Source organism: Dasypus novemcinctus, chromosome 25 (assembly GCF_030445035.2).
Source record: "Dasypus novemcinctus isolate mDasNov1 chromosome 25, mDasNov1.1.hap2, whole genome shotgun sequence".
NCBI classification, from domain to species: Eukaryota; Metazoa; Chordata; class Mammalia; order Cingulata; family Dasypodidae; genus Dasypus; species Dasypus novemcinctus.
The window spans coordinates 54,881,775-54,894,092 of NC_080697.1; the positions used below are offsets into that span (position 1 = coordinate 54,881,775).

General features: G+C 34.1%; 2 protein-coding genes across 8 annotated transcripts in view; one reads left to right on the plus strand and one right to left on the minus strand.

Moving 5' to 3' along the window:
• MCPH1 (microcephalin 1) overlaps positions 1-12,318 on the plus strand; it is a 268,454-nt gene that overhangs the window by 144,628 nt on the left and 111,508 nt on the right. The gene's annotated exons all lie outside the window — the stretch shown is intronic.
• The window catches only part of ANGPT2 (angiopoietin 2), a 50,012-nt gene that overhangs the window by 15,288 nt on the left and 22,406 nt on the right, over positions 1-12,318 (minus strand). For both annotated transcript variants that reach the window (XM_004472361.5, XM_004472360.5), the window contains exons 2-4: positions 7,811-7,966; positions 4,094-4,215; positions 1,487-1,713 (exon numbers count right to left, since the gene is read on the minus strand). In XM_004472361.5, coding sequence (XP_004472418.1) covers positions 1,487-1,713; positions 4,094-4,215; positions 7,811-7,966 — 505 coding nt within the window. The remainder of the gene's footprint in view (positions 1-1,486; positions 1,714-4,093; positions 4,216-7,810; positions 7,967-12,318) is intronic.

Here is a 12,318-nt window from a genome sequence, read left to right on the forward strand (position 1 = left end):
TCACATTAAAAAAAAAATGTGTGTGTGTTCCTGGAACTATTTATATTTTGCATTAGAGACCTACCAAAGCACAGGTTTCTATGGACTAGATGGCATGGGTAAGTGCCAAAGGTAGACAGAGATCACATCTGCACTTAAGCTGGAGGCATGAGGGAGAAGAAGAAAGCCTGTTATGCTGCTCTTTGTTGTGTTGTTGCTGTATAGTTCTTTCATTTTTTTTTAAATCTTTTTTTTCTATCTTTTTTTATCTTTTTTTTTTTAAGATACATAGATCACACAAAATGTTACATTAAAAAATATGAGTTTCCCATATACCCCACTCCCCACCCCCTACCCCCAACTCCTCCCATGTCAACCTCTTTCATCAGTGGGGTACGTTTATTGCATTTGATGAATACATTTCGGAGCACTGCAACACAGCATGGATTATAGTTTACATTGTAGTTTACACTCTCTCCCTTCTTCCCAGGAATGAGCCACATCTCTCGACCTCACTTCTTCAAAGTGGGCACCTCATTATATCTTGCTCCCACCAGACAACATCAGATAATTGCTTTTCCCTTTTCTATGAATGTGTAAAAAGTGATTTTTCTAAGCTTTAAGAGAATGAAATCCTAGTGGGAAGGCATATGTTGCAAACTGGCAACTTGCTGTCAAATCTGCCATTTATCACCAAGATTGTGCTACTATTTTTTTGTTTGTTTTAGTAGAAATTCATGTTTCTGTTAAAGTTTGGAAATTAAAAAGCTGAGGTAACTGCGCGACTCAAGAAAAATAGGAGGACATATAAATAAAAATTTGTTTCTGATTCATGACTGAAAATACATCTCTTCTTACCTCTAACATCTCAGAAAAGGTGAAAGGTGAAACAATAATAAAAGAAGCAAGATATATTTAAAGAATTGAAAGATGGGAACTAACATTTCATAGGTATCAGTTTTATGCCAGTCACTGCAAGTCTTACCTCATTTAATATTCAAAATAATCCTATAGATCTAGTATTTTTTTTCCCATTAAAAAAATAAAGAAACTAAGATCCAATATTGTTTGGTAACTTGCCCAGTCTCATATTTCTAGTAAATGATGGAGCTAACTCAATGTAGGCTCTGCCGATGAATCAAAAATAAGTTTGAGGTGTTTTGCACATAATAATTAACTAGTATGAATAAATGTGAATTAATATATTAATAAATAAATATATATAAAAGTAAGTTCAGGTTTTAAAACTAAAAAAAAAATGTATGTTTGGCAAAGTTAGAACTTTCTAAGACATTGGCTTATTTTTTCTGTCTCCTTTCCCCACCTCCTCTGTTTCCTTCTTATTCTTTTTCATTGGTTCTTTATCAAGATCATGTAAAATTTTTATATGACATATCTAAGGGAAATAGTGCCTTTTATAATAAGTTTTTTTTTCTTAGAATTTTGAGAGTTTCACAGTCTAAAGGCTATTATTAAATTTACGGAAAAATATGTAGACTTTACTTACAGCTTGATATCATAGTCAATAAATTATTAACTGTCTCCATCAGATCATGTTGCTGCTTTTGAAGAACTGAATTATTCACAGTTGCAGTCACTAATTGTTTTTCTAGTTCTTCAATAATGGAATTTTGCTTGGATACTAACACCTGGAGCTGATCTTTCTCTTCTTTTATTGACTGGAGTTGAACTATGTGCTTGTCTTCCATATCTAGGACTTTCTTTTCTAGGAAACTGGTAAAGGAAAACAATTGTTAATTAATGAACTACTGTATAAAAATCTGATTATCATTAAAGCCAAGTGCTTTTTAACTTTGATTAAAATCATAATTTTAATGATTTTTAAATGTTTATTGAATGTCTACTTCTCCAAGACACTCTGTTAATATGTTATAGGAGTTACAAAGGAACACGGTGTTGCCCCAACCTTAAAGAAACCCACAGACTTGGTGAGAAGATCATGTGTGTGTGTCTGTGTGTGTGTATAACATGCACATTAAAAAAGATGCCTCATTCTGGGCTATAAGTGGTACATGAGTGTAACAGACATTAGCTACTATAAGAGTTTAGAAGAAGGGGCATTATTATTTTATGCTCTCGTGCTCATGAAATACTTTTTGTGAGAAGGAAGATTTACACTTGAGCCAGACTTTTGGGCAGGCTTTACCATTCTCCTAAACTATATATTACATTTTAGTATTAATTAATTTAATAATAAAGATAATAACTGCTAATATTTTAATGCTATATAGCAAAAGATTCTCCATGAGAGGAGTAATACTTTGCCCAGGTTCAGATTGTGGCTTTGGGCAAATTTCTTAATCACTCTGTGCATCCATTTCCTTCTCTGTAAAATGGGAATAATATTACCTACATCATGGGGTTGCTGAGGAATAAATAAGTTAATAAATGTAAATGCTTAGCTTAGTTTCTGACCCTGCAACACTCATTAATATTAGTTATTATTAATATTAGCATTATCTTCATTTCTGATGAAAACACTGTAACTATAAATTACACACCTAAAATCACACCTGACACTTGCAGCATTTCAGACCCACATCTTTCTTTTAATTTATACCCCTTTCTTCTCTAAGGAATTTAACCTGCACTATCTCCTATGCTTCATACTTACTTAAAATGTGAGCTAGTCCATTGAAAAACTTTTTAAAAATTATTTTGAATAGCTGATAAATTTATGCTGTATAATTTCTAAAAGATTTTATTAATGGTTATATTTGTATCTTTCTAATTTCGACTTACAAAGATGTTGGTATAAATATGTTCAAGTATTAATAAAATTACACTGATTTTAAATTAAAAATGGTTCCTGTACTATGGAAGGATATTCAGAAGTAATTCTCCTACAATTACAGTCCTGCTTAGTTTTTACAATACACTGCTGTTTAAGTCATGCAACAGTTTTAGTTTGTTAGGTGTGTTTGAAAAGGTTATTTATGGAGAGAATGTTGTGATGTTTAAATTTAATCTCACACAAAACTATAATTATTGGGAAAAGTAAATTTTTGGTCAATGTAAATTAAACTGAGAAAAAAATGTAAAAGACTTAATTGGCAGAGTAACAAGTGTGGTGAGCAAACAGAGCATGTTGCACTAATGTTTGGAATCACATTTTATATACCGTGAAACTCTGACATTCAAAAATTTTTACCAATTTATGGGGATGATTGAAAAACAGTGAAAGTTGATGTATTTCAAAGCTGCTCACTGAAAAGCTAACTTTTTAAAAGACTTATTGTATAGCTAAATTTGCCTATATTGAAGGGAAATATTAAGTAGTGTGTCTGAACTCAGGAATACGATTCACCATTTGACAAATATTTACCATCATTTTCAATTTAAGAATGATTTAAATTTTAAAATAGAAAGCGTATATTGATTTTATGACCATTTGCCATATGTGAACATGTCTTTACTGAAAACAAAAAAGGATGCTCAGTAGTATGCCAGATAATGTGCAAAAAAATACCGTCACACATTCCACACTATAGTGAACATATGAAAACAATCCTGACTTGTTTTTTCTTTTATCTTGAGATTTTTTTCGATGTTGTATTTAAATATTAATAAAATCACGTTTAATCATAACTTGTTTTTACTGTATTGTATGTTTTAAAAGTAAGTATTGTACCATGAAATTTACATCTACTTATGCATTTCTTTACAGTTTTTGTAGTTTACCTCCTGTAGATTATTTTGCATTGGAAGAAACTAAGTTCCCAAATGCAAAGAAACTTGGTAAAGTTAATACTAAAATGCCTAGGCCAGTAGCCTTTTCCTCCACACACCAGAAGTATGTATTTAATAGAATTGACATGCATAATACTGCTACATGGTTTTGGAGTTTACCAAAAGATCTTTAAGGTACCAAAGAATGAAAAACAAGATTGAGAGCTGTGTTAGAAGGTCCACTCATTTCAATGGTTTTCTCCAAATCCCCTCCACACATTTCCCTCACAAAGTTTCTGATCCTTATATTATACTTTAGAAACTCAGCATTCTGGATGCTGTGCTTATAAATAATAGTCACATAACACAGGCTTTTGTATCTGAAAAGTGGACAAGTATGAATTATTATTATTGTACATTTTACCTGTTCTTATCTTGTAATTTGTTTATTTCACTGGTCTGATCCAAAATCTGTTTTTCCAATTTGTTTGTAGAAAGAGAATGTTCCAGAAGTTGCAGTTCAAGTCTTGTTGTCTGATTTAATACCTGAATGTTAACAAAATGAAATTCCTATTTGTTATTTTTTTATTAGATACAACTTCATTTTAATTAAATTATACAAATTATGGTAAGACATAGCTAAAAGATATTTCATTTACCCAGCTTTTTTTTCTTGGAATATTTTCCATTTACAGAAAAGGCTTAATTAATGTCATGGATTTCTTTGGTGTGTGTTAATTTTTTTTTCATTATATCCTTATTTGGGGAAATTCTTAATAGTTTTGGACTATAGTTTTTGTGTGAGATAGTATGCTATTTTTCTAGTTCTGCCGTATATTTTTCAATTATTTTTGTAGTGAGAATGGGAAAATAAATATTCATATTTAATATATCAAAAGTTGGTAAATGAAAAAAACTTTCCTTCTGCTCGAAAAAAAAGCTGTTCTCATAATTGTCAGTAAACTAAGGCAGTGATTAGAAAGTATGTGCTTCCATTATATTAAAAACTCATTTCTTTTCTTCCTGGTATTTCCTAGATTGTGCTCATTTGTTTAGCCTTTTAGTTTTCTTTTCCATTTTTCTTTTTCCTATTTTAAAAATCCTATTTTAAAAATCCAATTAGGAAACAATAAATTTTAATATAAAGTGGAAGATCAGTTTTTTGCATTGCGGGCCTTTCTTATATATAACATGTGCAGTATCATTTTTCTCATTGTATTCAAATAACTTTTAAGACTCATTCTTTAGATTTTGGCTGCCTTTTAGCAGGAAGAATTGATTACTCACATCCTCCATGGTAATGGCTATGCAGGATGTGATGTCACATTTAAATGTAAGTCAAAACCGTTGCCAAGGAATAAGTGTCCTTGAAAGAATAATTGTTTGCTTGATGCCTTCATGTCCTTAGTAAAAGCCTTAACCTGATCGCATCCAGGCTGTGTAGGTTTTCGGAATGGTCTGGTCCTTAATCAAAGCCGATTGAGTTCTTGTCATGAAAACCATTCTGTGAATGACTTAAGGCATTATCCAGCATAATGCTATGATTTTAATATTAACAACTGATGTATAGATTCGATCTGCATCTTATTTGGGCCCAAACATCTTGTGCTGGTTATTTCTAAAAGGAAGTGGAAAATTGGGTCTTCTGTTTAACTTATATGGGCTATAAAATTTGTGGGTGGGAGGAGGGTGGAGAAGGATGGAATACAAGTCCTGATACTGACCCATGGAGTAACTGCAGTCTTTTTGACCTCACTTTTCTGAAGAGAATCATCCAGTTAGACAGGGCCTCACGGCCTCAGTCTTCAGGTGACTGTCTAATGGACCCAGGTCAGGTAGATTGCATTTTCTCTTTACGATTGCTAAGCCCTCGAGCCACCCTCTGTTGCCAGTTTAATGTTCTGTCCCTGGGACAGGCTGGAACAATCTTGCTTCAAATCACAGTTGTTCATATTTGAATTTATATCTATTTCTCACAGTAGCTGCTTATCAGATGCCTTAAAAGGGGTTAGACACATAACTCGGTTGATATCCTTCCCTTAGGCTGAGTAATTTTAATGTCTTTAGATGGACATTTTAGGCCATTCTCATTACAGCATTTTCCTCTTTTCCTTTTATACTAGGTTGTTTCAAATCTACTTTCTTTATAGTTTTTTAATCAAGTGTCTTAACATATGTACATTAAATTCTAGTAAGTCTGACAAATCAGATGTAGTAAAGGTTTACATAAATTACTGTTACCTGAAAATATAAGAAATGTTACATTTATGTAAGAAAATTCATGGGACTTTTTTTGGATGCACTTGTTGCCTACCAGTTTTACCATCAAAAGGTGGGGTTAAAAAGGTTGGGTAGGGAAATGGATATGGCTCAACCAATTGGTCTCCCATCTACCATATAGGAGGTCCAGGGTTCAATGCCCAGGGCCTCCTGGGGAGGGCAAGCTGGCCTGCGTGGAGTGCCGGACCATGTGGGAATGCGGCCCCACGCAGGAGAGCCGCCCTGTATGGGAACACCGCCCAGCGCAGAAAAGCTGCCCCACGCAGAAATGCTGGCCAATGCAGAGAGCTGGCTCAGCAAGATAACGCAAGAGACACAGAGGAGAAAAAGTAAGAAGACATAGCAGAACAGGGGAGCTGAGGTGGCACAAGAGAGTAATTGCCTCTCTCCCACTCCAGAAGGTCCCAGGAGCCGCCTAATGAGAGTACAAGCAGACTAGAAGAGCACACAACCAATGGACACAGAGAGCAGACAACAGGGGGAACAGGCAAGAGAGAGAAAACAAATCTTTAAAAAAAAAAAAAGCGGGGTAAATGACTGAAACATTACTAATTTTATTTTTTGCATATAGTGATGCATTTACTTTAAATTTTCGCTCTTTTCATTTTTAGCTTTTGTTGCCTCTTAAGATTACAAGTTTCAGTACCTTGTGATCCACTGCATAAAATATTTATTTATCTTTTTCCTAAACTGTTCTAATATTGTAGAAAGATGTGATGATCAAATACTTGCTATTCTCTCCTCATATAAAATTCCTTTATCCTTCTACCACTTTCCCTCCTCTTTTCTTGACCTTATCCAACAGCTTCTAAAAAAACAATGAAATAGTCTCTGTACCATTCTGGAAGTTGTCTTATGAAATTTGAAAGGTTTGTTTCTGTTATCTCACATCCACTCCTGGTTGATATCTAGCATTTCTTGATCCTCTTAGCTGAAGTAGAAATAACAGGTAGTAGGAATTGTTTACAATTAAGTCTCCTTTTTTAGAACATTTTTTATGGCTCAGATTAGGAAGATACTAACTTCAAAAACCTGTAAAAGAGCCAGGATTAGGAGCCAGAAAGCAGAGTCACCAATTATGAGGGCAGGCCCACAGAATTAAACTTGGAGCATCTCCATAAATTCCTCCAGATGCATTTTTTCCCCACCTGTACTATTTTTATTGGGTTCCCTGTTGTGTGTCATTTAGGATGACTCTGGATGATGTTTTTTAAAAAAGGTTTTGCTGTTTTAAAAGTTTTGATGTTATTCTTTTAATATTTCCCTATTTCTTCTTCCTCTTTCCTACCGTTTTTAATCAGTAGTTAATAGAATCTTAAAGCTGAAAGGTAAGTTAACAATCAGTGTTTGGCCCAGCCTCTCATTTTATAGTTGAAAACACAAAGACCCGGAAAAGATAAGTGCCTTGCTCAAATTTATCCATTCAGTTCAAGGTCGAACTAGAACCACAACAAAATTCAAGTCTCTTGACTATTGGTTAAGCACTCTTTGTGCTACAATATAGTTCTCACTGTTCCATTTGTTTCTGTCTATATAACCTCATAGTCCAGATTGTTTTAACAGTTCTTTGAGAGCTAATTTCACTCTTAACTCCAGTTAGGCTTAAGAACAGGCTTCGTTCTAGCTGTGCCTCCACACTCTCCATTTCTCAAGTGCACAAAAAGTTTAGTTCTTAGAAATGAAAAGTGTACCAAGGCTCCAGAAAATAGCAGTGAAGTGAAAGAACCTTTATATTGTAGTACTTTATAGGAACTATATGAACTATATTTTATTTTATGTTATTAAGTAACTATACAGCACCATTTAGTATGAATCTTTTTAGCAGGCTGAACCATTGTATGTTTTATATTTCATTACTTACTTGTGCTTCAACATCAGTTAACTTCCGCGTCTGCGCTGCTGTTTGATTTAATAGGTTTGTTCCTATTTCCATCATCACAGCAGTCTGGTTCTGTACTGCATTCTGTTGTATCTCTACCATTTCTTTTTTCATGTTGTCCTGTATATAATTCTCAAGCTAGAAAAGAAGAAGAGATAAAAAAGACAGTCATGAGTCAAATGATCAGAAACCTTATTCCTAAATATTTGTCATCTTTTCCCTGTCTTTTAAAAAAATCTATTTGAAAACCTTTGCCTCGTCCTAGTTTTGACATCTTGCTATTTGTTTTACACCCGCAGTAAAATATAGTTTTATTTTTTCTTAATTCAAAATCTGGAATCATGTGTAAGAGAAACACAAACTGTTCATTGTTTTTGTTTAGCTCTGAAAGTCCACGTTGTGGCAGAGCTAGAGGATAGTTGAGCCACAACTCTCAGGTGGGAAGTTGGAGCGGCAGAATGCAGCAGGAAAAGCCACTGGGGGTTTTGCTATGTTCTGTCCGTTTTACCAAGCTTAAATTCTATCCATGTCATACAGAAAATGAAAATTTGGTATTAAGAAACTTAACTATTTCTGCCACATTTTAGGACTTTTTGTCAAAATGCCGACAGACTTTTGAAGACTCGCTGAGATAGATTATGAGGAAAGGAACTCCTCTGGGTTTTCCCCATAGCTAACAGAATCACCACTTAGTTCCCCATTCTGCTTCCTCCACTCCACTTTCCTCTTGTTGAATTCATCAGACATTAAACTTATTTTTTCCTAAAATATATGCATTTTTTTACAATTTCATCATATTTTATATCAGATGTCTCAAACTTAATCCTACATGGGTTTCATCCATCATTCAGCATGCTTTAAGATTGTTTCTTCTCCCCGTCATTTTGGAAGATAATGGGTTTGGCAACTAATTTTTTAACAGCTTAAGTACAAGAAGGCAAAGACACTAATTTCACTGCCATTAATACAGATATCTGTATCTATGGCTATAAAATTATTGCTATAGATCTGTGGCAGTAAAATCAGATAATTAAATATTAATTTACTATAGCAGGGTATTTGGGAAAGAGCACCTGGACCTGGAGCCAGAGAGGTCTGCTCCTGGGACTTACAGTTATATAACTTTTGGGGGCCTTAGTTTCCCCATATATAAAATAGAGTTTCTGATTGGTCAGAAGAGAGTTTTCAGGATTAACTAAGATATACTTTTAAAGCTTTATGTATCAAAAGTTTTAACTTCCTTTCTTCTTTGTTTTTGTAATGCTCTCATGAGGGGACTCGTTATTCTATTCATTAGAAGGTCATAAGTGCAGAAACCATATTTTTATTCCTTTTTCACAGAGTGTAACTCAAAAATATTTTTATTAAATTGAATAATTAAAAGTTGTTTGTAAAACTGCTTCTAATGCCTTTCTTTAAAATTCATAATTCTCTATGGAGAATCCATTCATAGAGCCAGTCATCTAACATTAGTCTTCCTAAAATGTTTATTAAGTAATTCTGTAATCTTGCCTTTAAGAGTGAGAAAATAGAATGAAAGGGTAGTATTTCTCCCTTAAAGTTCAAGCGATTGGTACTAAGTGGTGTTATAATTCGTATTGGAGCTATAAATTTACTGTTTCCACTGATTATTCGTCATTGATTTTCTCCCAATTTCTCTCTGCTTCCCATCTCACTCCATCTTATTTATCTTGCTATTTAACGGTCACTACCTGTGATTGTTCTCTCTTGACTATTGGGCAGATCAAATCTGCATGAAATATGACAATTACTAGAGCTCTGATAATTTGTTTGTAGTTGAATCCTTTACTTCTCTATATGAATCAAAATAGATTGGAATACTATTAAAAACGAGATACTATTACTCAGCGGTCCAACAAACATCTCCAGGACAGGCTCCATACAATTTGAAGAGTCTGGTACCCTTATGAACCCTTCTTCAGAGCTAGTCCTGACCACCTAGGGCTTTTTAGTGGCTGTGTTCTTTCCTTCTTTCCCCCCCCTTCCCCCTCCCTCCCTCCTTCCCACCCTCCCAGCCTTCCTTCCTTCCCCCCCCCAACCTTTTTTTATTTAATTGTAACTTTTATGAGTGAAACACACTATTTTAAAAATTCATAGATAAGAGTTTATATTTCTTCCCCCTCTTCTGTCTTTCTCATTACCATGGGAATAATGGAATTTTTGAGGTTAAAGTTAAAACTATAAAAGTCATCTAGAGGAGTTGTCTTAGCTACTCTTAACACCCAGCAAAGATAATATTTAGAAAGATTTATTCTGGGAAGTTTGGAACTTTAAAGATACACTCTAGCTGGAGTTTGGTTTGAACCCATACTCTGAAATAATACTTTTCAAACCAGTATAAATAAAAGTCTTAATCCTCATATTGATTTCAGTACTTAAGGGCTAAATAAAAGTTACTCTGTCTTTCATCAGTCTAAACCATATAACTAAAGGAGGAAAATGAATTTTTTTCTTTTTTTTTCTTTTTCTTTTTTGCATTTCAAGAGATGCTGAGTCAAACATAACTATCAGAAGACATGAAAGGATTATTTATAATTTGAAATTTTAAAGTTTCAACTTAAAATAAGATTTCGGAACTTCAGAAGATGTAAAAGTCCAAATTTTCAAAAAACGTAATTTCTTAACTTTATCACTGCCATATCTTTTTCTAAGTTTGAAAATGATAGAATGCCAAGTCCTTTCTAAGTCACCGCTTTTCATTTTTTTCAGGATGACAAAGTATATGTATATGTATATGGTGAATGTGTGGCCACATGTTGTTAATCTTGCACTGAAGCAAATCACAAAAACCTGTATGTATGTGATGTGTGTATACAGCTTTGAAAACATGTATCACTGAAAGAAAGCAAAGGTCTGTATGATACCAAATTGCTAATAAAGTCTTTAGGAGAAAAATGGAGCAGAAACAGAAATTTTAAGTATTAGTTTGTCTTGATTTTAAAAGATTTTTATTCTTACCTTTGAAGCAATGAAATTAAGGTTTTAAGAGAAATGTATGGTAAGGATAGTATTTGTTCTCTTTAAGAACAAAGAATATTTTTAGCCCTAGAAACCCTAGAAACACGAACAGTCACAGTATTGGCCGGTGATGCTCAGCGGTGCCTCACCCCTTCCCTTGTTATGCTCTTCGGAGGACTCCAGGTGGCTGCACAGGCCAAGCCTGGGCGCTGGCTGGCGGCGGGCACCCCTCCGCCTGCCTCACAGCTCCCCTGCCTTGTACCTGCTAACCGCGACAGATCCCAAAATCGGCTTGTGTGTGCCTTCCAATTTCTGAGCTTCACAATCCTTTAAAAACAGACCACCTACCACTCAGTTTGAAAAAGAGGTGAGGGGTGACTTTTTTTACCAATGGAAAAGCCTAGAAAGAATTAAAGATTACCATTGCTGATTTAACCCCTGGGAGTGTCATAACAAAAAAAAAAAAATCTGTTTTCCCCTCTAATGGCTAATAGTAATTTTCAGAGATCAAAAGGCAGTGAATATTCATAATGTAGTATAAAAATGAACATCTCAAAGTGAAAATTCCCCATTTAATATAGCCTTTTGATATATTGCTACCTTCCATGAGTACAAGATGAAATCTGTAAATGAAGTTCATTTGGCTGATCCACATTAATGGATGTACCTTAGAGTCTTGCTTTCTCTTGACCTTGATAAGTTAGTTCTTTTCTAGTTTATTGCCCTAAAATGTCTTTCTGTTCAATATCTATCTTTTATTATTTTTACTGTGTGTGACTGAAACCCAGAAATATAGAAATCAGCCCATTAAATGCCTTTATAGTGTCTGGGAGTCTTAATACAAGAAAAAAACATTGAGTAAGTAAGAGCTCTCCTCCCCTCTGCAGCTTCATACCCTCCTCTCCTTTGGCAAATGTTTCCCATCCTTGTCATTTGCACTTAACTGCTTTTTTCAAAAACAGTTCCAAGATACTTGAACCTCCCAAGAGAGGGGACATGGTTTTTCTAATTTTACATGTGTGACTTCACATATTCATATTTTACAGGAACGTTTGACATTGCCTTCAAATCTAAAGATAATTATGCAGACAGTGGTTGTGATTGTGGGTTCAAGTGCCTTTGAAGGGATTCTCATATCCAAGTCTCAAAGGACAAGTGCAGGCATTAATTATGTCCTCTTCTTAATGGTTTAAGCACTCTATAAAGTGTGGATCCTTGGACTGTTTCTCTGTTCTTGAAATTCAAATGAATTATCCAAATTTAATTAATGTTTTAAGGCAATAGCTATCATTATGTTTGCATAGATTTTCGCTCAGTGTTATTTTGATTTACTACAAAAGAGTTACACTCTAGACATTGTCTTTATAATTTGGTCACACGTTGAAGTATAAGATAACCAGAATAAAATATTTTTTAAAAACATACATACATATAGATACATATATTTTTAAGGTAAAATATGTCCTGAAGTTTTTTACTACTCCCCAACAATATGAATGATTAAGTTGACA